The 23,622-nt window shown below is 36.7% G+C and overlaps 1 protein-coding gene across 3 annotated transcripts in view; it reads right to left on the reverse strand.

Moving 5' to 3' along the window:
* Positions 1-23,622, reverse strand: part of cntfr (ciliary neurotrophic factor receptor) — a 206,143-nt gene that overhangs the window by 75,055 nt on the left and 107,466 nt on the right. For all 3 annotated transcript variants that reach the window (XM_058789387.1, XM_058789389.1, XM_058789386.1), the window contains one exon: positions 16,600-16,833. In XM_058789387.1, the coding sequence (XP_058645370.1) occupies positions 16,600-16,833 (234 nt within the window). The remainder of the gene's footprint in view (positions 1-16,599; positions 16,834-23,622) is intronic.

Consider the following 23,622-nt stretch of genomic DNA (forward strand, 5'->3'; position numbering starts at 1 on the left):
GGATTTCAGTTAAACCACAACTCCTTGAAATCACAGAAGTAAATTAGGATCAAACCGAGGGCAGTCGAAGAGATAAAATCTCAATGAACTTCCAGTCGATTTGACTGACTTAATAAATTGTCACCAACTGCCGACAACATTGCATCGACTGGTCAATCTCAATAATTACTCTGTCTGTCAATATCAAAACGTGTGGCACATTAAGTTCTCATGCATTCAAAAGAGATGCTTATTTTCTGCAATTTTAAGCAGTATAATAAGTAAACTAACCTGGCTTCCGCTTACAATAACAAGATTTTTTACAAATCCAGTACAGTATATTTGATAATTTGGGTAAACAAAGACTCTATTTCAAGGTCCTTGCCTCATAATTGTATTCGTAATGAACTTTCACATAATGAATATTCATTCACTGCTTCACATTCTAGGATTGTCTTCTGGCTACAAGGCCACTAATTGAATTGCTCGTGTGCAGAGGACAGCCGACTGCTCTTCCGTTTTTTCTCCTTCACATAATTATGTTCTCGGCTGCCAATCAAACCTGCCAGTCCTGTTTGTTTAGACCGAGCCAATTTGTATCTTGTGTCACCTCATAGATCTAATTTACAGTTAGCTGTATATATATACAACCAAAATTTAGAGTAATTAAAAGCACACACACACAGCACTCACAGTTACAAATAACACTGAACCGTCACTGCCCTGTGTGTGCTTTACTTGCACACTAAACTTTAGCACACAGCCATGCATTGATGGATTTATTGATAGCAATTAATCAAATGTCCTACTGAGTCACTTGTGAATATCATGGAGTAGAGCGAGCTTGTGTTGGAGCTATAAAATCAATACGACGAGACACACATGAGAGAATATGTAACCTTGGAAAGGTAGTTTTCCAAAGATTCTTATGTATGTATATAAGTAATATAAATTATATTCATAAATTGTTGAAACCAAATGAGATCTGTCAAAATATTGAAACTGGAGTTTTATTATGGAGGTAAAAAAAAAACATAAAACAAAACATATAGGCACTTTTAAAATAAATAAATATATTGGAGATTTATGTAAACTTTTTGAATTCATGGGAATTGACTACTTGAATGCACTAAAATGAACCCCCCCCCCCCCAATAAATAAGCCAAACAAGCAATAAATAAACCAAAAAAAAAAAAAAACATTTTACATTTTACTCACTTGTTTTTAGTTAAATCAGGACCATATTACTTTTTATTTGCCACCAATATCTTAATTTACACACTCAAAAAAATAAATTAATTAATAAAAAAAAATTAATTGTGGGTCAATTCCGAAGAAAGAACACAAGGGTCTCAAGGCCTTTTAACTACTTGAATGCAGCAAAATGGATAGCAGGCTGCAGGCCGGTGTTTTATTTTTATTTTTTTGCAATGTCTATACTGTGTTGTTGTCTGCCACAAAAATGCAATGTTTTTCAGTTGTCTGCTAACTGATGAATCAATTGACTTGTTTTAAACGATTATGATTTTGAAAATTATATAGCTTAACGAAGTGCCCTAAGTATAGCAATTACAATAGTCCGGCTTCTCTGCTCTGAAAGAAAATAGTCTTGCTCTTGTATGGTGGTGGATTTCCGCACACGCTTTGTGGATATGGCGTGATTTCAGATAGATCACTTACACGTTGGCTCAGTCATGCGCTGCTCTGCGTTTATCATCTTTCATCCAGACCTGATTTGACTTCCATGCTGGTTTATGAGGTTGGATCACATGGAGCCAGACAGACGCAGGAAACATCTAACTACTTATTACTGCTTGTTCGGAGCTGCATACTGGTGTTTAGCATGAAAAATAACAAGCTGAAGACGTTTAACTACAGAGTGGGATGTTGGCGTAATTCTCTCAAAAGTTGAAGAGGGTGTCTGTACTTTGAACTCTGAGTTTTAAGAGCTCGGCCAATTCTGAACCCTCATTTTGGGCATCAAGTAGAAGCAACTCATCAAAATTGCCAATCTTGCGTTAAAGCTTTCCGTAAGCATATACAGTGAGCTTGTGTACGTCTGTGTGTCAGAAGAGAGGGAACTCTAACCTCATGCCGTTACTGTACACAAATTAGAGACACATTCTTTCCTCATTTTGCAAGCCTCTACCAAGAATTTCACTGGAAATCCAACTCCAACAAAGTAACCCAGACCTGTTAGGTCAAACCACAGAATGTGCAAATCTAGCTGCAAGGCATGGAAGTCTTGACATTGGAAAATGGCAACCATTGGGACAAACATCAAACATCAAACTCTTCCTGCACTTAAAATATTGCATAGATGCATACAGTATATACAATGCCATTCCAAAACCAAGAACCATCTTCAACCTAAATGGAACTTCAAATTAACGTGTGCCTCTCATATGACCTGATTAACAAGAATAGAGAATGTTCAAAATGCATGAGTTCATAAGTGCACCATTCAGTAAACAAGAATAATTCATGCTAAGAAATCAAAAGTTAACTGGCAATCCACTTTAAGTGCAGAAACGACCCAACCTCTGCACATTTCAAACACAATCAGAGCCAACACAGCTTATGCTAATAGCCATTCTATGGCATGTAGTGTAATTTTTGTAATTGCTCAGGGTTTTAATAATTCACAGTATGAGGCCAGCACTGCCCTCATTACAACTGAGGTGAAGGACCTCTAGGGGGAGTAGCGATAGACTGTACAGCATTATTCCTACATTATTTATACTCTTGGCTAAGATCCTAATCATAATGAACAGCATTTATTTTTCATCTCTAAATGAAGGCCCTTTTTTATCAGGATGAAAATAATGCCATCAAAACGCAAACGGCATTTGCATTGCTAGAGAGTGTAGTTATTACTAGGTTATCATTACTATGATGGCCCTTGGAAATGGCTTAAATCCAGATTTAGGATTTGTAGAGACTATATTTGTGGAAGGGTTTAGTATTCAGCACATGATTAATCTTTTGTGCGTGAATGAGGTGTTGTATAGCGAATCGCCAGAGTGTGACACTGCGTTCCATTATTCCATCTCTGATGAGGTGGTGAGGCGAGACGAGACAAGAGAGATTCCCAGTGGAAATGCTCTGAAATCATTTTTCCTTTTGGAAACGCAATAACACTAAGAGCCTTAGCTGCCACACCTGTACTTTTTTTTTTTTTTGGTGGGCAGCTTTAGTAATTGAATTATTCATAATTTAATCCAGCCGTTCTCCATATTCAGTGAAAGAGAAAGCCATTTTGGTACATTTTTTGAAAACAGAGAACCTCTGAACCTAGCTTTTGTCTGTTCGCTTTAACAGCGTCTATATGATGGTATATGGCTAAACACTAATAAAGCTAAAACAGGAAAATAAACCAAACGTATTGATGATTTAACTGACCACCCAGGTGCGTATGTCCAATGGCAGACTAATAGCATCTGCCCCAACTGTCTTAATAAAACTGACATCATAACAGGAAAAATATATATTCTTATTGTTTATTGGATCATTGTTTACTGAGGCATTTCATGGGGTCTTTAAAGATTTCAGTTGAAAAAGAAAAAGCAGTTCACACAGCTTGCTTTTATCTAGTTGAACTTCAAAAAGAATTTCAAGAGTGTTTCACAGCGTGGGAGTTGTTAGACCTTCCATATCTTATTATCAAACTTACTCCTCACACGCTTTACAGCTGTTTAATTCCCAATTTTGTGGAGAGGGCACACCCAAGGCATGTGCCATACTGCAGGGAACAGGAAATGAGTGTTGGCACACACATCTTGCTCAGAGTGAGTAGTTTCCTCTGTAGAGGCTGCATTCTGTTGTCAATTTTGATGCAAGCAGGTGGTGTGTGTTCAGGCTCTTTCTGAAATTCTTAATTAATCAGAGCAAAAATGTTGACAAGCGGCAGTCTCAAAGAAACTATGATCGAGGTAGAGGCGGCTGAATAATGAAAGGGCTTTTGAGTTATTTGGCTTAAGGTTCTGCTGGGTGTGAGAAAGGTTATCCCATGCCCATTCGTCACGGCTGAACAAGCTGCAATTCCAAGCAATTGCACAATGGCCTTTCTCAACTGAAGAACAAATAACATTTTAGAGAATGCAAGTATAGTTTGGGTGGGTGAGGCCATTAAGTAGTTTGGGTGTTTGGTAGGTTAAGTTAGGTTGGGTAGATAGAAGGATTTATGCATAAAGTGTGATGGCTGGTAGGAGGATGGTTATCTTAGGTAGATACAGTAGGTTAGATTGGTGGACTAGAGAAAGAAGAAGTGGGAGAGGTGTATAGTACAACCCAAATTCCAGAGAAGTTGGGACATTTTGTAAGAATGCAATAAAATCAAGAATCTGTGATTTGTTAATTCTCTTTAACTTATTTGACAAAAGTACAAAGAAAAGATTTCCAAAGTTTTCACTGACCAACATAAATGTATTTTGTAAATATTCTTTGCAAGAAAGCTATACATCTATGCAGCGATGCTGCCAGGTTCTCTGGGCCAGAGCTCATGTCAGATAGTCAAAAAGACAGTGAAAATGTGTGCTGCACTCAGATGAGTTCACATTTCAGCTTGTTTCTGGGAAAAATGGTCCCAAAGTCTCAAAGACCAAAGGGACCATCCAGACTTTCATAAGCGACAGAAGCAAAAGCAAATGTCTGTCATAGTATAGGGGTGCAGCAGAGCAAACGTCATGTGTGACTGGAATTGTGCGAAGGTACCATTGACACGGAGGCATACAGTTATGGCTAAAAATATCGGCACCCTTGGTAAATATGATCAAAGAAGGCTGTGAAAATTAAGCTGCATTGTTAATCCTTTTGATCTTTTATATAATACACATTGTCCACAATTAACGGCACCCTTTTATTCAATACTTTTTTAACCTTCATTTGCCAGTTTAACAGCTTTAAATGTTCTCCTATAATGCCTGATGAGGTTAGAGAACACCTGACAAGAGATCAGAGACCATTCCTTCATCCAGAATCACTCCAGACCCTTTAGATTCCCAGCTCCATGTTGGTGCTTCTTCTCTTCAGTTCACTCATTTTCTACAGGGTTCATGTCAGAGGACTGGAATGGCCAGCAGAAGCTTAGTTTTGAGCTCAGTGACCCATTTTTGTGTTGTTTTTGAGGTTTGTGTTTGGATTATTGTACGGTTGGAAAATCCAAACATGGCCCATTATAAGATTTCTAACAGAGTCAGTGACTTATTGATTTTTTTATCTGTTGGTATTTTATAGAATCCATGATGCCATGTGACTAAACAAGATGTCCAGGACCTCCAGCAGAAATATAGGCCCACAACTTCAAAAATACAGCAGTATATTTCATTGTACACATGGGGTACTTTTTATACCTGTGTTCACCAAACCCTTCTGGAGTGTTTGCTGCTAAAAAGCTCATTTTTTAGTTCCATCTGACCATAGAAGCCAGTCCCATTTGAAGTTCCAGTCGTGTCTGATAACTGAATATGCTGGAGTTTGTTTTTGGATGAGCTAGGATAAATTTTCTTGAAACCCTCCCAAACAACATGTGGTGATGTAGGTGCTGTTTGACAATTTTTTTAAAGGTTTTTTTTGACCCCAAACCTCAACTATTTTCTGCAATTCTCCAGCTGTGGTCCTTGGAGAGTCTTTAGCCACTCAAACTCTCCTCCTCACCGTGCATTAGGACGATATAGACACATGTCCTCTTCCAGGCAGTTTCCTAACATTTTATGTTGATTGGGAATTCATAATTATTTCCCTGATGGTGGAAATGGGAATTTTCACTGCTCTAGTTCTTTTCTTAAAGTCACTTCACTAATTTGTGAAGCTCAATTATCTTCTGCTGCACATCAGAAATATATTCCTTGGTTTTTCTCATTGTAATGGATGATTAAGGGAATTTGGGTTTTGTTTTCCCTCCTATTTATATTTCTGTGAAACAGGAAGCCATGGCTGGATAATTTCATGTTCATAATCTCCCTGCAGTGCTCAAAATTGTGAATATGAATGGGAATATACTTCAGAAATATTTTACTCATAAGAATTTATAGGGGTGCCAATAATTGTGTCCAACGTGTATTTGAGAAAAACATTTATTTCATAATGATATTTCCCCCCATTTTAAATTCTTATTATCCAATGCAAGTTTAGATTTTTATGATTATTTTTTAAATAAAAGATCAAAAGGATTAACAATGCAGATTCATTTTCACAGCCTTCTTTGATCATATTTACCAAGGGTGCCGATATTTTTGGCCATGACTGTATACTGCCATCAAGATGATGTCTGTCATGGGAAGTCCATGGTTATTATATCAAGACAATGCCAGCTCTCATTCTGCATGTGCTACAACAGCGTGGTTTCGTAGACAGAGTGAATGTGCTAGACTGGACAGCAGATCTGTCTCCTATTGAAAATGTGTGGCTCATCATGAAAAGGAGAATCAGACAACAACAATCACAGACTGCTGAGCTTCTAAAGTCTTGTATCAAGCGAGATTGGACAACAATTTTGCTTACATAACTTTAACAATTAGTATCCTCATTTCATAAACAATTAAATATTGTAATTAAAAGGACTGTTGATGTGACACAGTGTTAAATATGCCTCTGTCCCAACCTTTTTGGAGTGTGTTGCAGCCATCAAAATAAAAAAATTTTCATATTTACAAAATATATTTACGTTGGTCAGTGAAACTTTGTGAATCTTTTCTTTGTACTTTTGTCAATTAAATAAAAGTTAAAAGACAATGAACAAATCACAGATTCTTGATTTTATTGCATTTTACAAAATCTGGAATTGGGGTTGTATAGAAAGGTGGGTGGCAGGGTAGGGCAGATAGGTAGGTGGGTGATTGCATGGCTGAAAGTTAGGTTAAGTGTGTGTGGTAGGGTAGGTAGATGTGTGGATAGGTGGGGTGGGGACTGGATTAGGTTAGGCCATGTATGGTTGGTAGGTGGGTGAATCAGTAGGGTGGGTAGAAAGTGGAAGGATGAAGTGGAAGATGGTTTAACGTTGAGCAGGTAGATACGCTCTAAAAAATTCTGGGTTGTTTCAACCCAATATTGGGTCAAATATGGACTAGGTGTTGGGTTACATTTTTAAATAAAATTTTTAACCCCAAAATTGGGTTAGTCCATATTTGACCTGAAGTTGGGTTGAAACGACCAAACTTTTTTTTAGAGTGTAGATAGATACGTGGTTGGGTAGGGGGGTTTCTAGATTAAGTTAAAGGGCTAGTTCACCCAAAAATGAAAATTACCCCATGACTTACTCACCCTCAAGGCATCCTAGGTGTTTATGATTTTCTTCTTTCAGACGAATACAATACAAATACAATAAAATAATAATAATAAATAAAAAATAAATAAATAAAAAAAACAGCATCATTACTCCAGTCCTCAGTGATCATTCAGAAATCATTCTAATATGCTGATTTTCTGTTCAAGAATTATTATTATTATTATTATTATTATTAATATTAATAATATCATTATCATCGTCATCAATATTTAAAACAGCTGAGTACTTCTTCAATGAATAGAAAGATCCAAAGATCAGCATCTATCTGAAAGAATAAGCTTTTGTAACATTATACACTATAACATTCAACAGCTTGGAGTCAGTGTAATTTTATTATGATTTTTTTTTTTTTTTTGGGGGGTGTAAATTATAGAAATTAATACTTTTATTTAGCAAGGATGCTTTAAATTGATCAAAAGTGATGATAAAGACATTTATAATGTTACAATTTTTTTTAATTTCAGATAGAAGAAACCTGAACAATTCTACTCATCTATTTTATTAATAATAATAAAAATAATAATAATAATAATATCAATGATACAATTATTATTATTATTATTATTATACATGTTTTTTTGAGCAGTAAATCAGAATATTAGTATGAAGGATTATGTGATCAAAATATTTCAGAAGAGAAGGTGAGCAGAAGAGAGAACACCATTCACTGCCATTATAAAGCTTGGAGGAGCCAGGACCTTTTTTATTGTAGTCATCTGAAAGAAGAAGTCATATACACCTCGGATGGCTTGAGTAAAGGGGTAATTTTCATTTGTGGGTGAACTATATGTATGGGTGCATGGGTATGCATCACAGGTAGCTTGGTAGTTAGGGTAGACTAGGTAGGTAGATCGTTTAGTAGACATTAAATTAGGTTAGGTAGATCTGTGGATGGGTTGGGAAATTTAGCTTCTACACTGTAAAAAAAAAAAAAAAACTATAGTTTTTACAAAATAATTTTGGCAGCTGTGGTTGCCAGAATAATTTTGTAAAAAATACAGAAAAACTATAAACACTGTAATTTACAAACAAGAACATTTGAATGTAAACCAGTAAATTCAACAACAAATAATAATGCAGGTGATAAAAGAGAAAGCCACATGAAGACTCAAGGATCATCACAAGTAGCTTCGCCACAAGCAGAAGTATATACTAAGGTGCACAGAGTCATTCACGCAAACACAAAACACCATCATGGTAACACAATAAACATTCATTAAACAATAGAAGATGTAACATAAAGCCCAAATATACATAACTGATAACAAAAAATATTAAAAAACATGATTATTTAAACAAAAGAAGAGTGTCACGCAGGGAATTCTGGGAATATCAGTTTACAGTTTTTGACTGTAAATTATACATTGATTTGTTCTTTTTTACTTCTAAAAGCTGTACAATTAACAGCATTTTACTGTAAAATTACATGAAATGTCTGGTTAGATCTTTCACGGTTTTCCCTGTATATAGTACGGGAACTTACTGTTAACCTATTAAAAGTTTTTTTTTTTTTTTTTTTTACAAAGTTTTAGAGTTAAAATTACACTTATTTTTTACAGTGGTTTTCTTTGGCTTGCTCACTGGAGAATTTGTAAGACTCTATTTTCTATAAAGCTGTAAAGCTATTATGAAAAGCGCCAAGCAAATATAGTTTGATCCTGCTGGTATGTGTTTGTCCTGATGGCCTTTTGGAAACTGATGTCATTAATTTTGTAATAAATCAAGTTTTTCCTAAAAAGAACATGGTCAGCTTTGCTTTTCACTGGAATGAATGAGCTTTAGTATGTTTATTTACATTTCCTGGATGTTCAGCTGTGACAGGTGCCTAAGGTATCCGAAGCTTCCACTACATATAAACACACACATACATATATAACCCCAACCTGAGTGTGTTTGCATGCATGTGTGTGCGCTGTCTTCTGAAGTTAAGCCTTCACAGATAAACAGCTTCAGCAGGTTTTCAGCGTGATGAGCTAACTCAACGTGGGACACACTCCGTGCTGACGGTGGATGGAAAAAAGCGAGCGCCCACCACTTAGAATTTCCAATCGAGCCAAGATCAATAGCGATGTGTTATTCCGCAATAAAACAGGCTCATCGGAAAGAAGCCGCTCTTGTGTTTTGTCATGTTTGATTTATTTCATCTCGCCGGAGTACTTCTGCGTGGGTTCTGAGAGGCCGAGTTCTTGTTGTTTGTTTGGAGAGAAAGAGGGTATAAGTCCAACGGCTCCCATTGTTTCTCTGTTAAGATTACGCAGACCCTCTTAAAGCGGTTGCTAATCCGACATGGTTCATCTTGGTGGCACACGGGGTGCGTTATGTAATGTTTAAAGCTCAGCTACTGTTTTCGAGCCAGTCCTGAAAATGTTCTGATGGGTTGAGTGGATGCAGATGTTTCGGTGGAGGGCTTGCAGATGGTTGTCGAATTATTTTTGTCGCACTTTATGCCAGCTATGTATTTTGCAATGCATTACTCTATGAATTTCCTTAGACTTTCTGCCGCAATTCCCAAGTACTATGTTTTTAAAGCCTGATTAAAAACATAGATTCTGAATTTCAAGGTATACACAAATCTCCAGATGCCACGGCCATGTTTGGTCTGTATTGACATTGTCTACTTCAGCTATAAATAACAACGCTATTATGCTACTAGGGAATAAGGTTATGCCTGAGGAAATGAACCACAAAAAAATGTAAATTACTTATTGATTTTCTTGCTTTTCAGACCCACATCCATCTTAGGCTTGAAAATATGTTTGACAGTAACCATATTCAAGCTGAATAACATAGAAAAGCTTTGCTAGAAATTACCGCTGGTCTGGAATGGGTAAGTGTTTAGCAATGTGTTCTTTTTCCCTTTTCTTTCTGCATCTGTCTTTCTCTTTGAGAACACGCAGACAGTATGGAAAGAATGGGGAAAATTTGATTAGAGAGGAAATCCTGGAGAAAGCTTGTAAATTACAGCTAAAGTTCAGCAATCCTTCCTCCCAAAGGATGAGACAAGCTGCTAAACGCCATAAATCTGCTGCTGAGAACTTCAGCATGTCACGTCTCTATAATTCTCTTTCCTTTTCCTCTCACTCCTGCGCAGTATAACTGATCAGCATGGAACATTTCAGCTGCAAATCTGATAATGAAATGTTCTCCATTTACCCAGAAACCTTAATGATTTAGTCGTTATAGGATCGTAGCAACGAAATTCACGTCTAAATGTTATAATACCTGTCTGTCTCCTGTATTTGTAAATGAACATCTTTTTAGTAAATGATATCTATACATTTTACAATCTATACAATTCCAAAATAACGATCTATTAATAATAATGCAAGTTTTATGTCAACATAATAGACATAACATAATTTCAAATGCTCTTGTCAAAACAAGTTGTTTTTCTTTTTACTGAGAATGTTCTGCAGAGAGAATCGGAGATAAGCAGACCCTTTAAAACAGAAGTAAATCTTTGCCTTTTATGCTGTTGAGTCTTATCTAGGTTTGTCTCACAGAGCTTTTTCTCCAGCTCTGATGTAATTACTGTATTCTACATTTGGCCGACCCATTCTCCACAATCCCAGAGGATCCCAATGGTAAACAAAATATCACTCGCAGACAATAAAGCTGGCAGGGGAAAGGAGCTCAGCCTTAACAAAATACAAACAAGAACTAGAGCCATCTCTCATAGAAATTAACCAAAAAAATGTTTTGACCAAAGCAATGATCAAAAGTGGCCAGCACATGGCAATTCAGACTTTTTAATAGGGCGTGTAGTTGAAAGCAATTTTCCTTTCCCGTCCCATGGGGGGAAGAGCAAAACTACGTTTCATGTTCTGCTAATGACACAGAATTTATATTAAAAAAATTAGTTGAGCACAAATAGTTGAGAAAAAAAATTAACTGTGCATGGATCTACTTTAGGTGAGCCAAGCATTTGATTTTCACTTTGCTGAAATGCATTAAATGTGACAAAATTGTTTCGCAACATGAAACAGCATTTTTGGTTAATTTCTTAGAATATAGTGTATATAGTGAGCTATATACAACACATCTATGGTTTTTAAACTATAGAGTTAACAATATTAAAGCCACATCAACAGACTGTGGATTCTGATTGGCTGTCATTGTTTTTACCCTTCTTCAGCTTTAGTTGTGTCTGTGTATTTAATTATGTGTCATTATCATTATAGCTGTGATATTAACAGTTACCATTACAGTCATTGTCCTTTATACAGTTTTCTTTTTCTTCAAGGCTTGAAAGCCTAAAAAGACAATATACTTTCACTGTATGGAAAAGAGCAGCTCAGACATTCCTCAAAATATCTCCTTTTGTGTTTCAAGGATTGGAACGACATGAGGATGAGAACTTAACACAAGGTATCATAAAAAGTGGAGGAAAGTTTAAAAAAAAAGTCACTATAGCAAGTACTTTAAAGCTTTTGTTTGCTTCTGCTTGCAGTAAGGTAATGAATGTTTAATTGATACGGCATCATGTGCACTCGAGTAAAGCGGTGATGACCTTGACATATGTCTTCTCTCCAACCTCCTCCCTGACAACCACCGCAAAGCAGCCCAACACGAGCTTGCTATCTCTGACAACGGCTCCGCTCGCTTCCCCTCGTATACTTTGTGGTACTGCCTGAACCCTCAGCATTGCTTACTGTAGACCCAGCACTTTGTCCTGCAGGAAAGCAACTCTATCCCAGGGCAGACAAAACATGCCACTTTAATGGCTTTCTCTTGTTTCTCACAGCTAAATGAAGACAGACCACAAGCAACAGAAAAGCCATAGCAGTGAAAAGTTTTGAACTTTACAAGAGGCAACTTGCTGGTGAATGTTTTTTTCATGTCCTTATACTTCTTATGAACATTCTTTTCAGTCTGGCATTACTCTCTGTGTGATTTTATGCTTTAGTTGTTATCTTGGCACTTAAGGCCAATACTGTCTGTTTCTTCATCTTTTAAAAGACAACTCTTTGGCAGGTAGTCATTATTTTTGTGCAGGATTTGACCTGTCATCGATTTCAATCCATGGACACATCTAGTGCACGGGAGACATTTGGGATAGGTACCTTTCAGAAAATAATACAGGAAAGTCCAACATTTAAGTAGCAAACAGTGCTCACAAGAGGTAAGCATTATTAGTAAACTTTTCTATGCTTATGCATCATATTTCCTGCCAGCCAATAATGGTACAGAGGACCGTATTAATCTTACTGAGTGTTTCAAGACAGCGTTATGAAAGTATGATAGATGAGGTCATTATTTATCCCAAAATCATGGGGTTGCAAGCACCCAGTGATTAAAAAAAAGTTAGAATCTAAGACACATATGCAAAATAACGTCAATAAAATCCAGTCACATTTAAGCAGTTTAGTCAAAGGTTGAATTCTTGAAGATTTTTCACTAAATTTACTGGGGCTTATCTACATGGGCCCATCAGACAATGCTTTGAAAGCAACCCCCCACAAATACTCCTTGATGATTATCATTCATCATCTAATTTTAGCAATATTTTTTTTTTAGTCGAATTGCTTAAATAGTCTCATTTTTAAACAAAATGTACAGGATTCCCAGACTTTTTTGTCATCTGAACCTCTTTCACCTAATATATTTAGTTTAAGTACCTCTGAGATTTTAAATAAATATTTGAATAATTAAGAATCACATTTATATGTTCACAGCATGTGACATGCAGGTGCACAAATAAAATATTTTTTTCTTATTTTATTTTTTAATGACGTGTTTCATTTTGATTGATGTTATTTTTAAATTATTTATTATAATTGTACATTGTTATAGTTTAATTAATTATTAGCTTTTCATTAAACTCACAAACCCCCTGCAGTTCTATACAAACCCCAGTTTAGGAAACCTTGATGTAATGTAATGTTTAATGCACTTCATGTTGTTAATTGCAATGGATGGATTTTTTTTTAAATTTTATTATTTTTTTTTTTTTTTGTATTTTTAAATCAATGTGATAAACAAGTTAGGTCAAAAGTAATCTAAAAGTAGTCTGATTATATTACCTAAAATGCATAATGTAACATATTGCGTTACTAACTACATTTTTTTGTCATGCAATTGGAATCAGTAATGGATTACATTTTGTAAGTAATTTACCCAGCTCTGGTCATAATACAGACAATGAGATTTGCTATTTCCATTTCTACACTTCAATTTCCATTTCCACTTCCATTTCAACTTTAACATAACCAAGGGGGTCTCGCTATTTGTGGGTAAGATGCCCACAAAGATGAACCCAGGGGCCTTCTGGAAACTCGATTAAATCCTGGAGTTGTGGTGCAATAATTAATGTAAATATGCTTGAGAAGTTAAGCCACGGTGCTCGTATGGGTGAAATAGGTTTGAGTCCAGTTTTCTATGTTTACTGATTCGACTCCTCTTTGCTCTTCGTAGAATTTCTTAAAATGTCTCGTTTCCATCTACCAGTCCACATTAAAACCTGAAATGCATGGACATTGAGAACATATTTAATATTTATACTCTGGAACCATTATGATTTCACTGGGGGTGAGGCTATCTAGTACAATGCTAGAAAGAAACAAAAAAGTTCACTGCAACTGGATCCTGCTATCTTGAATCATCCGTGGGCACAAACAAAACCATCATAATTATCAAGGAAACCATAACTTATTTCCTTTGGTTTGTCTGTGAAAGTTGACCTACAAGCTGTTTTGGTTACGACAGACCACTAAAGACTGTTTAGAGGAACTACAGGAATCCTTGCAAATGGCCAGAGCCGATTCTTCCCTTCTAATTCCTGGCAAGCGTTCCTGTCACAGATAGGCAGAGTGTTTGACGTACTTGCGGAGGGGCCTCTCCCTGTCTGTGGGATTGGGACCATGCCATTCTCATTCAGGCACTTAGCTGCAGAACTTATCTTGTTAGCTGAGCCGGCTTGCCCGTGACCCAGGCGCTGTGAGAGAGAAACTGCGGCCACAGGGCCACCAGCCCGCCAGGCTAAGCTCAGAATCAGTTTTATGTGCAGCAAAGTCACACAATGAAATATCGTTCTCACCTTCGCTTGGTTAAAAGATTCTAAAACGGGACCATCTGCTAAACTGTGCTGACTTTTTAAACTTTTTGTGCTTCATCGACATGCAGTAACACACTGATGTAGCATGATGAGAAATGTGCTTCATCACCCGCCACTGCATGCTTCCACGGCTCCTGAAAATAACTTGTACGAAATGTTAGCGAAGTATGTGGTTACAAAATCTGATCATAAGAGGTCACAGGAGATGCATTTAGGATGTTACTACCAGGTGTAAATGGCAATCTGTCTCGGCTGATCGCTTGTGTTTAGATCACCTGGAACAGATGTTAATTCCAGAAGTAAACAGAGGAGACACGTGTAGGATTAATGTCTTAAAGGGATGTCAATTCTGTCATCATTTACTCACCATTGCATCTTTTCAACCCTGTGTGAAAGTGATTCAGGCTTGGAACAACTATCTCTATCCCTTTAACAAAAGTCTTACTTTGCTCTCTATTTTATCTTACGAGAAACAATCAAGATATTAAAGACATTTAGCTTTCAGAGACAGAATAAAAGAAACAAAGTGGAAATCTGCTGTAGTTTTTGCCAAGAAAATCTGCATGCTCTTGAAACCATGCATTATTAAAGCATGCAAAATTAATTTCCTTTAGAGGAATTTTAAGTAATCGTGTGATCTCGCTAACATTTCGTACAAGTTATTTTCAGGAGCCGTGGAAGCATGCAGTGGCGGGTGATGAAGCACATTTCTCATCATGTTCTCATAAGAGGACTCATCTCCACTTTTCCCCTCTTCATTCGTCTAATTTGATTAGTCAATGAAATTGCTGTCAGGCGGCGTTACGGGTAGCATCTCGTCACATAATATTGATTACGGTGCTTTGCAGCGTAGCAGTTCATAATTTAGCTTTGGGGTTATCAGAGAGTTGAGGAAAAGAATTTAAGGGTAAGATCACATAAACCATGTCGCCTCTGTTATGCATGTTCATGAAGTGCACAGCCTATCCAAAGACATTTAATGTTTTATATGCAGCTATATCAGATATTTTAAATGTTTCATATTCCATTTTATTTATTTATTTTTTGTACTTCGGTACCAAGTTTATACTAAAATAATAAAGTGTAATCAGAGCTCAAAACATCAGGTTTTCTTTACAAAAGCTTTTCTTTACAAACAGTCAAACAAACAAATAAATAAATAAATGGAATTTATACAGTTCCAAAAATGTGTACTTAAAAAAAAAAAAACACACATAATAATAATAAAAGGCAGCAAATTATAGTTCCAATGTTTTTTTTTCAAAAAATCATACTTCATAAAAAATAATAAAAAAGACAATAAAAAATAATAAAAAAACAATTATACAGTTCCCAAAAAAATCCAAAACGTCATACTTAATAATAATAATAATAATAACAACAACAACAACAATAATAATAATAATAATAATAATAATAATAATAAAGCTGAAACATATACTGTACAGTATAATATATTTTTTTACATTATGCTGTAAAAAAAAAAACATACTTTGTACAGTTTTGGCAAAAATGAAACCAAATTACAACTGTTTTTTTTTTTTTTTTAAATGCAAATGCATATTTAAGAACAACAAATGTAAGATTTTAAGTGTCAATGTCAGTGTCAACACATGACTGAAGGGGCACGTAACTGATTTGTAAACTGGCCAGAAACTCGTATTTTTGAGCCCTGGTAACGATACAAGTCTTTCTACAGTACCAGTAGTACAGTCTCATTTCAGTACTCAACTGCTGTCTGATTTACAATTGACTTATTTTGAATGCTCAAAATTTTTGTGATTGAATTGTTTTTTTTGGAGGGCCACTCAGAAGCTACCAAAGGACCCTGTTGTATTGCGCACATCTGGACGTCTACCATCTCCTCTCCCATCGTGTTGTGTGTCCTCATAAAAAAGATCTAACACGACAAATTAATCCAGTTGACAAATAGATAAGACATAAAACTTGCACCCCAGTGACTCCCACACAGATAGAAGCAGCTGTTTGCTGGAGAAGACAAGGCTTGGGATCAGGGGCCGGAGGAGAACCGAGGAGCGGTCAGGGTCAAACAATGACGTTTGTTGTTAATAATTAGACTCTTCAAATACACAGAGGAAACATCCAAACAAGAAGTCACCGGCCTTTATGAGATGACCGGGTAGCAAGTGGCGGAAACGAGCGCAGTGCTTGTTTAGAAAAATAAGTGTCGGGGTAAACACTGCGCAGGGTTATTCTGAGTTCTGGGAAGGATGTAGTGAGTATGAGGAAGAGGAAATCGAGATAAATAGACACAACTTACGTCCGACGCGGAGATTGATCTGGTCGCGGCGCTGGCCATCGGGGTTCTGGAAGCAGCTGTACAGGCCGTTGCTACTCATGTTCACTTCCATCAGGATGAGCCGCGGTCCTTCTTCCCGCCGACGGGCCTTCACGTCCGTACCGTTCACCTTCCATGTTACCGAGGCGTCGTTGTCCAGCGAGCCGCACTGCATAGTGACATCACTTCCTATCCTTTCATACTGAATCCTGGCACCTGAGGAAACATAACAGATGGTCGAATTCAATTACAACACTTACTTTTTTCCTGAGTTGAAAAAGTATCAAATAATGTGTTTCTGTCTTTCCTAAAGCATACAATAAGACATTCTTGTCCAGCACAGAAGAGTTTTATTGGTTTATTGTGTAACCGAAATACCAATAATAACCAGAAGAGAGAGAGAGAGAGAGAGAGAGAGAGAGAGAAAGCATAATGTTGGACTTTTAATTAGAAACAAGCATGAAAATCAAAGGGACTCTTATTTTGAAATGTCTATGCTTTACAATTGCTGGCTGCTCATTCTAAAACACCAGGGAGAAAAAATATGCACTACTCGTACAACTTAACCATCATAAATGCTCTAAAACCTAACCCGATGTCATAAAAGTGCATTTCAATGGCACGGTTTTCTGTTTCTATTTGGTGTACTATATGCAGAAATGGACACGTGAAATGGACAGAAATGTGCATATGATACGCAATTGGTAGGTTTAGGGGTGTGGGGTAGGTGCGTATTATATGTATGCAAAAATGCATATTATATGCACGTCAAACACGTGTGGAATGCATGCACGCCAAAGTCAGTTTAAAAAAAAGAAATAATAATAAAAAAAAAAAAATGTGCTATTGATATGCATTTTCATGAGACCGGGCTCCTTTTCAAGTTTAATCATCACATTATAGGCTATTTCATGATTCCTTTTATTCCATCCCAAATTTACAATAAAATATTTATAGACTTTTTATAGACCTCCCAGGAATTCTTGTTTGCACACATCCACTATTATTTGTAAATGTGAGTGAAATGCTCACACCGTTGAGCCGTGCAACATACTTTTAAGACCAATACGGATTGCATTTCTGTTTTCAATAATTTTTCAAACATGCTCTAGATGGACACATTTGACCTCTGTGTCTGCATGTCACATCTTTTGTGGTGTTTTGCAAATAAAACGTGGTGCTCAAGATTTTGGGCCCCTAACCCTAATTCAGCCATTCTTTCAGTCGTCACCACTCCCACTCAAAACCCTGGGCTCAAAGATAATCCAGTGTTTCCCATTGGTATTTAGGACATTCTGGTGGTGTTCATGTGCGCTCATCTCAAACATGATCATTTCTTCATGACTTGAAGGCAGCATGACAGAATGTGAGGAGAACAAGGTATTTTTAAAAGCTTGTTTCTGTCACATTGGATTATATGAGATTGAAAAAAATGAAAAAAATAAAATAAAAATCTATAAATGAATTGGCTATGAATATCAAGTCAAATATCGAATACAATTGGCTTTCTGTGATGAGAAAATAGCAGGGCTGTTTGTTTTTCTACTTCCAATCAGTTCAGTCATTACTGTTTTTCACAGGAAAAAGGAAGATGTGGTTGTTTTCTTACAGAATCTTTTTTACACCCCGAGGCATGCTGTTATGGGCTTTGACATCAAACGAAAATATATTTCTTCATGTCGCAACAACGAGCAATGCCCTATAGATGTCCGCTGTCATGCGACAGCTGCAACAATGAAAGAAACATAAGAAAAAAGTAGGTTCAGAATGCACAAACAGGCAAACAAACAAAACTCGGAGAACACATCAATGCTCTTCTTTGACTTTCATTACGCCGTTGTGACTCCCACAATGCACAGAGGTCGGAAAAAGCAATTTCTCTTTCTTCCACTGACCTGACTAACTACCCCTGTAGCTTAATCCACACGCTCTGGGCAAACCAAATCCATGAATTTTACATTTACTCCGATGTCAAAGCCTGTGATACCACAGTGTTGAGTAGAATAGAAAGCGAAAGGCTGTTGCGTTCAAAAGAGGAGGATGGCAACAGAGGTGACTGTCAAAGAAATGCCCAATAGGACTGGTTCAGTTCAGATAATATGACACGCAGTTATACATTTGGCTGCAAATTTTCTGCTTAAAGCAAACATGTTTCTATCTTTTCAGATAATAACGTATATGCTTATAAGCAATGACAAAATTGTAAAAAATGATATTAATATCTTTGAGATAGGAACGCAGCGCCAGTGTATATAAAGGGGAAACTTCCTCTATCCTATAAGTCGATTTGATGTCTGCTATAGCAACCAAAAACTTATGCCTTTCAATCCAAACGGGACATTTTTATAATGTGATCTATCATTTCAAAATGACAGAATGGGAATAGAATATATTTTTGAATAAGTTCTGTGTTCGTTTTAGCTCAAAGAAAAATCTCAGGTCACCTTGTACTGCGAACTAACTTGAATGTCTGTTGATTTCATCATCCTGATTATCATTTTATAGATTCTTTTCTACTTTAAAATTAAGGGTAATTATATTCTCTTTGCTTTAAACTAACATGTAATACATTGGATGTGATTGTACTGTTTTGTATTCAACACAACTCCCCCTACACACCAGGGGCAGTTCTAGACCACTGGGGGGGCAGACAGGGGCCACAATTTTAAAATTCATCCTAACCTATTTAAGTATTATTCATTCAGTCATTTTTCACCATGTCATGTATCATTGCAATTTCTAGAAGTAATCTATAACAATTTCAACTAAAATTAATATTTCATCATGCTTAATTTATTTGACAAATAATTTTGTATGTCACGCATCTCATGCTTTTCATATGACACACAGCAGCCACAGTACCACTGTATAACTGATATAGGCTTATGTATTTATATATATACAGGTATATATATATATATACTGTTAGTTGATCTATAATGGGCGATGGGCAAAGTAGCCTAATAGTGTAATCTATTAACTTTGAATAAAAATCCGTCTTTTTACTTAAAGCTGCAGTCCGTAAGTTTTGCCTCTTTGTCGCCATCTCTGTTTGAAAACCTGGAATTGCAGTTACTTGCGGAATTATCTTCTGTGCGTGGGTTGTACTCTGGCATGGCTCCAGCGCGGATGAATCTAATGTTTTGAGGAGTATGTGTGTCAGTCTGTCAGTCACCGCACCGATGTGGATACTGTACTTAGGAATCACAGATTCTAGCCTACGTCTTGGAATATATGACCCAAATAAGTATTTTCACAGTATATTGCCATCTGAACAAGTAAGTAACAAGTCTGCCACGTTTGTTCTGACCAACTGAGGAAAAATAGCATTACCATAAATCACGCTACCAATGGTGATTTAATCTAAAGATCAGTTAGCTCATATCACATCAAACTGTGCAAATTATTATTATTGTTATACTTTATTCTCAAATTATTAATGTTAACAACATCAGCATTGCGTGACTATGGGTATAGTGTGTATTAGCACGTAGATTTAAATTTCTGTACAGTCTAATCTCTAGTTGCCATACCATTCTAATTTCATACCAAGAAATTATTTTAAGCCAAAAAGCAAACTATGCTCCCTTCGAACTGGTTCTTTTTAAAATACAAATCTTGTGTAATCCCAGGCTATCTGTAATCAGAAGCACATTTAAAACTGGAATATAATTTAATTTCACGTGTTTCATATAATCCTTTCTGGATTACAATCCACCATCAAAATTATTTTTTGACATTTAATTATTCTAGTTGCTGTGAGAAAAAGCTAACCGATCCGGCACCTGCAGGATCCTCACATGCGATAGCCTAGAAGCCGGGACAACTTCTTTATGTTTACAGACGTGACGTAATGACGCCCTCGAAAATATACCTGTACCACTCAAATTAGAAAACATTATTATAAGCCAAACTGTTGTGAATCGGGCTAAAGTAAGGCAATAGTTTTGAACACTGGCTGGTTATGTACTTGCTCAAATATTGATTTTGAATCATTTTTAACTGAAAAAAGTTACGACTGCAGCTTTAAGTACCAGATATGAGTGTCATACCATAAAATATTTTTAATACGACTGACTTTGTATTTTATGTGGATTTAATAAAAACATTGTAAATTACTAATTAGCCCATAACACTTTCATTGTACAGAAAGAGAGCAAAGAACGTTTACATTATCAAAGAACATTTTCACTGTCCAGCGACTTCAAGCACTCTCAAAAACTCCAATGTAATCTCTAAAGCTGTTTACACTGTGAAATTAATATCTTACTTACATTCGTACATTCACTTTGTTGTTTTTGATGAGAGAATTAGTCAGAGAATTCAGTCAGAGAGCGCGCGCGGTGACGAAATAGCGGCGCTTCGGCGATGACTCATCTGAACACTTCTGATTGGTCATTGCATTCATAAGCTCAACAGAATCGTATGCACAGTGCTTTAAAAACGTGTGTGTCTCTGGCTCTGTGCCAGCCAGTGAACGCAGATTTGAATTTATCAGCTGTTTTTCTTTTTCTTTTTATATAGTTTACAGGACAAACTGCGCATTTCACCCAAAATTGTTTGGTATGATATGATTCGAAATTTAGGCCCCCACCGCCCCTTCTACACACTATCATTTCTTTGAACCAATTTAATTGTGTCCATTGACCAAACATAATTATCATTTGCAAACACATGTTAGATATCAAAAAAGAATAATTGCAAGGAGGTTAAATGCATGAACTTCTCAAAAGCCCATTTTATAGCTCTATTTTTTTCTTTTTTGAGAAACCCTCTGAAGACAGTTCTTTGTGGGGATTCTCAGTTGTGTAAGCCTGTGAAATATCTCCTCTCCAAATATCTTTAGCACGGGAGTCATTGCTTTGCCCTCTGCCTTGTTCCCTTTGAGGATTCTCATTAAGGGGTTGTCTCTCACTTGTCGGCCCACTTTTGCCAGACCGTGCTGTTACGGAGCATCAAATAAATCCATTTCTTGTATCCTGCCTGCTTATCTGTTGAGGCGGTGGGCAGGCGGCGATAGTGCGCGTAAACGGTGGCGCATTGGCATAACACAACAAAGCCCAGGAACAATTGCTCATATCTGCTACCTTTCGATAGCTCAGAATACCCAATTCCCATTATGTAATTAGCAGGTACTTCTTTTATGGCCATATCAGATTTTAGGTTTGCTTTCTTTACGAGTGTTACCACATGGTGGCATAGCTAATGCTTCGCAACTCAATATTATCTTTAGGACAGGAAATTAGGGTATCAAGTTTGATTCCGCAAGCCAAAAAACGTACAACACATGCAAATGTGCTATGAACATATACATATGTTATATAAATATCTCTATGTGCGTAGAGTTTCAAGGGCAATGGGTTTGAAGACCCCATTAGGAATAGGATGGAAGGGGAATATGGCTGGAGTTTAAAGAAGTAGTCAAACTGACACTTGATAATGTAGATGTAAACTGGCCGCAGAGGTTAGTGGAGGCGTCATGTAGAGATGAGAGGAGAGGGACTTTACACCCACATGGAAGTGCTAAAGGTTTATGAGCAGGACATATGCAGTGTTGCTTGTGGAGGGAATTCTAGACCGGCCAACAGAGGACCGGATGGACTAGAACTAGAGGTCCTGGCTAGATGAGGAACAGCTGTCCTTCTGAAACATGCGGCAAAAGCACAAAGCAGTTAATTGGCTGCGCAAACAGAAGCTGTCTGTGTAATTGAGTGTCCTTTGTTTTCAAACTTTCAGAGAAAAGGCAGTTCATGACAGTAGAGTACGTATTTAGTTGTGAGTGAGAGCACGGGCACAGCCTCTGCTGTGTTGCCAGATGTCGCTATTATAAGCATCTTTGGACTTGTCTATTGCACATAATGTAACACTTTAAAATAGTGGTTCCCAACCCTGCTCCTGGAGGCACCCCAACACGGTTCTTATTTATTTTCATAGCAATATCAGGCAACACTGCATCGCTGGCACTTAAAGCTGCAGTCTGTAACTTATTTTGGTTAAAAATGATCCAAAATCAATATTTGAGCAAAACCAGCCAGTGTTCAAAACCATAACCAGCCAGTGTTCAAAACTATTGCCTTACTTTAGCCCGATTCACAATGTTTAGCTTATAATAATGTTTTCTAATTTGAGTGGTACGGGTAGGTTTTTGCGGGAAATTCAAGCATGGCACTGCATTATTACGTCACGTCTGTAAAAATAAAGAAGTTGTCCCGGCTAGTAGGCTATCGCATGTGAGGATGCTGCAGGTGCCGGATCGTTTATAGCCTTTTCTCACAGCAGCTACAATAATTAAATGTATAATTTTGATGGCGGATTGTAATCCAGAAAGGATTATGTGTTTATGAAACACATGTGAGTGAAATTAAATTATATTCCAGCTTCTGATTACAGATAGCCTGGGATTACACAAGATTTGTATTTTAAAGAAAACCAGTTCGTAGGGAGCATAATTTGCTTTTTGGGTGAAAAGAATTTCTTAATATGATTTTCGAATGGCATGACAGAAATTGAAATCTACACGCTAATACACACTATTCTCATAGTCACGCAATGCTGATGTTGTTAATATTAATAATTTGAGAATAAAGTATAACAATAATAATAATTTGCACAGTTTGATGTGATATGAGCTGACCGATCTTTAGATTAAATCACCATTGGTAGCGTGATTTATGGTAATGCTTTTTTCCTCACACTGTAAAAAGTGATAAATTGACATAACTTCAAAAAATTTAGGAAACCCGTTGCCTTAAAATTTTTAAGTAAATTATAATTAAAAAAATAAGTTAAGTGAATTGTCAAGTTTATTTCACAAACATCTACATGTCTGTCTCTCTTTAAGTGTTTAGTGTATATAATGAGTTGTATTTGTAGGGGTTATTACAGCACAATTCTTAACCCCAACCCAGACCTCACTAATTTTCAAACCCTGGTTAAAGCAATGAATGAAACTTACAATTTATCAGAAAAGTGCTTTTTTGAAAATGCACAGTGCAACCAAACGTT

Source organism: Onychostoma macrolepis, chromosome 10 (genome assembly GCF_012432095.1).
Source record: "Onychostoma macrolepis isolate SWU-2019 chromosome 10, ASM1243209v1, whole genome shotgun sequence".
Lineage (NCBI taxonomy): Eukaryota > Metazoa > Chordata > Actinopteri > Cypriniformes > Cyprinidae > Onychostoma > Onychostoma macrolepis.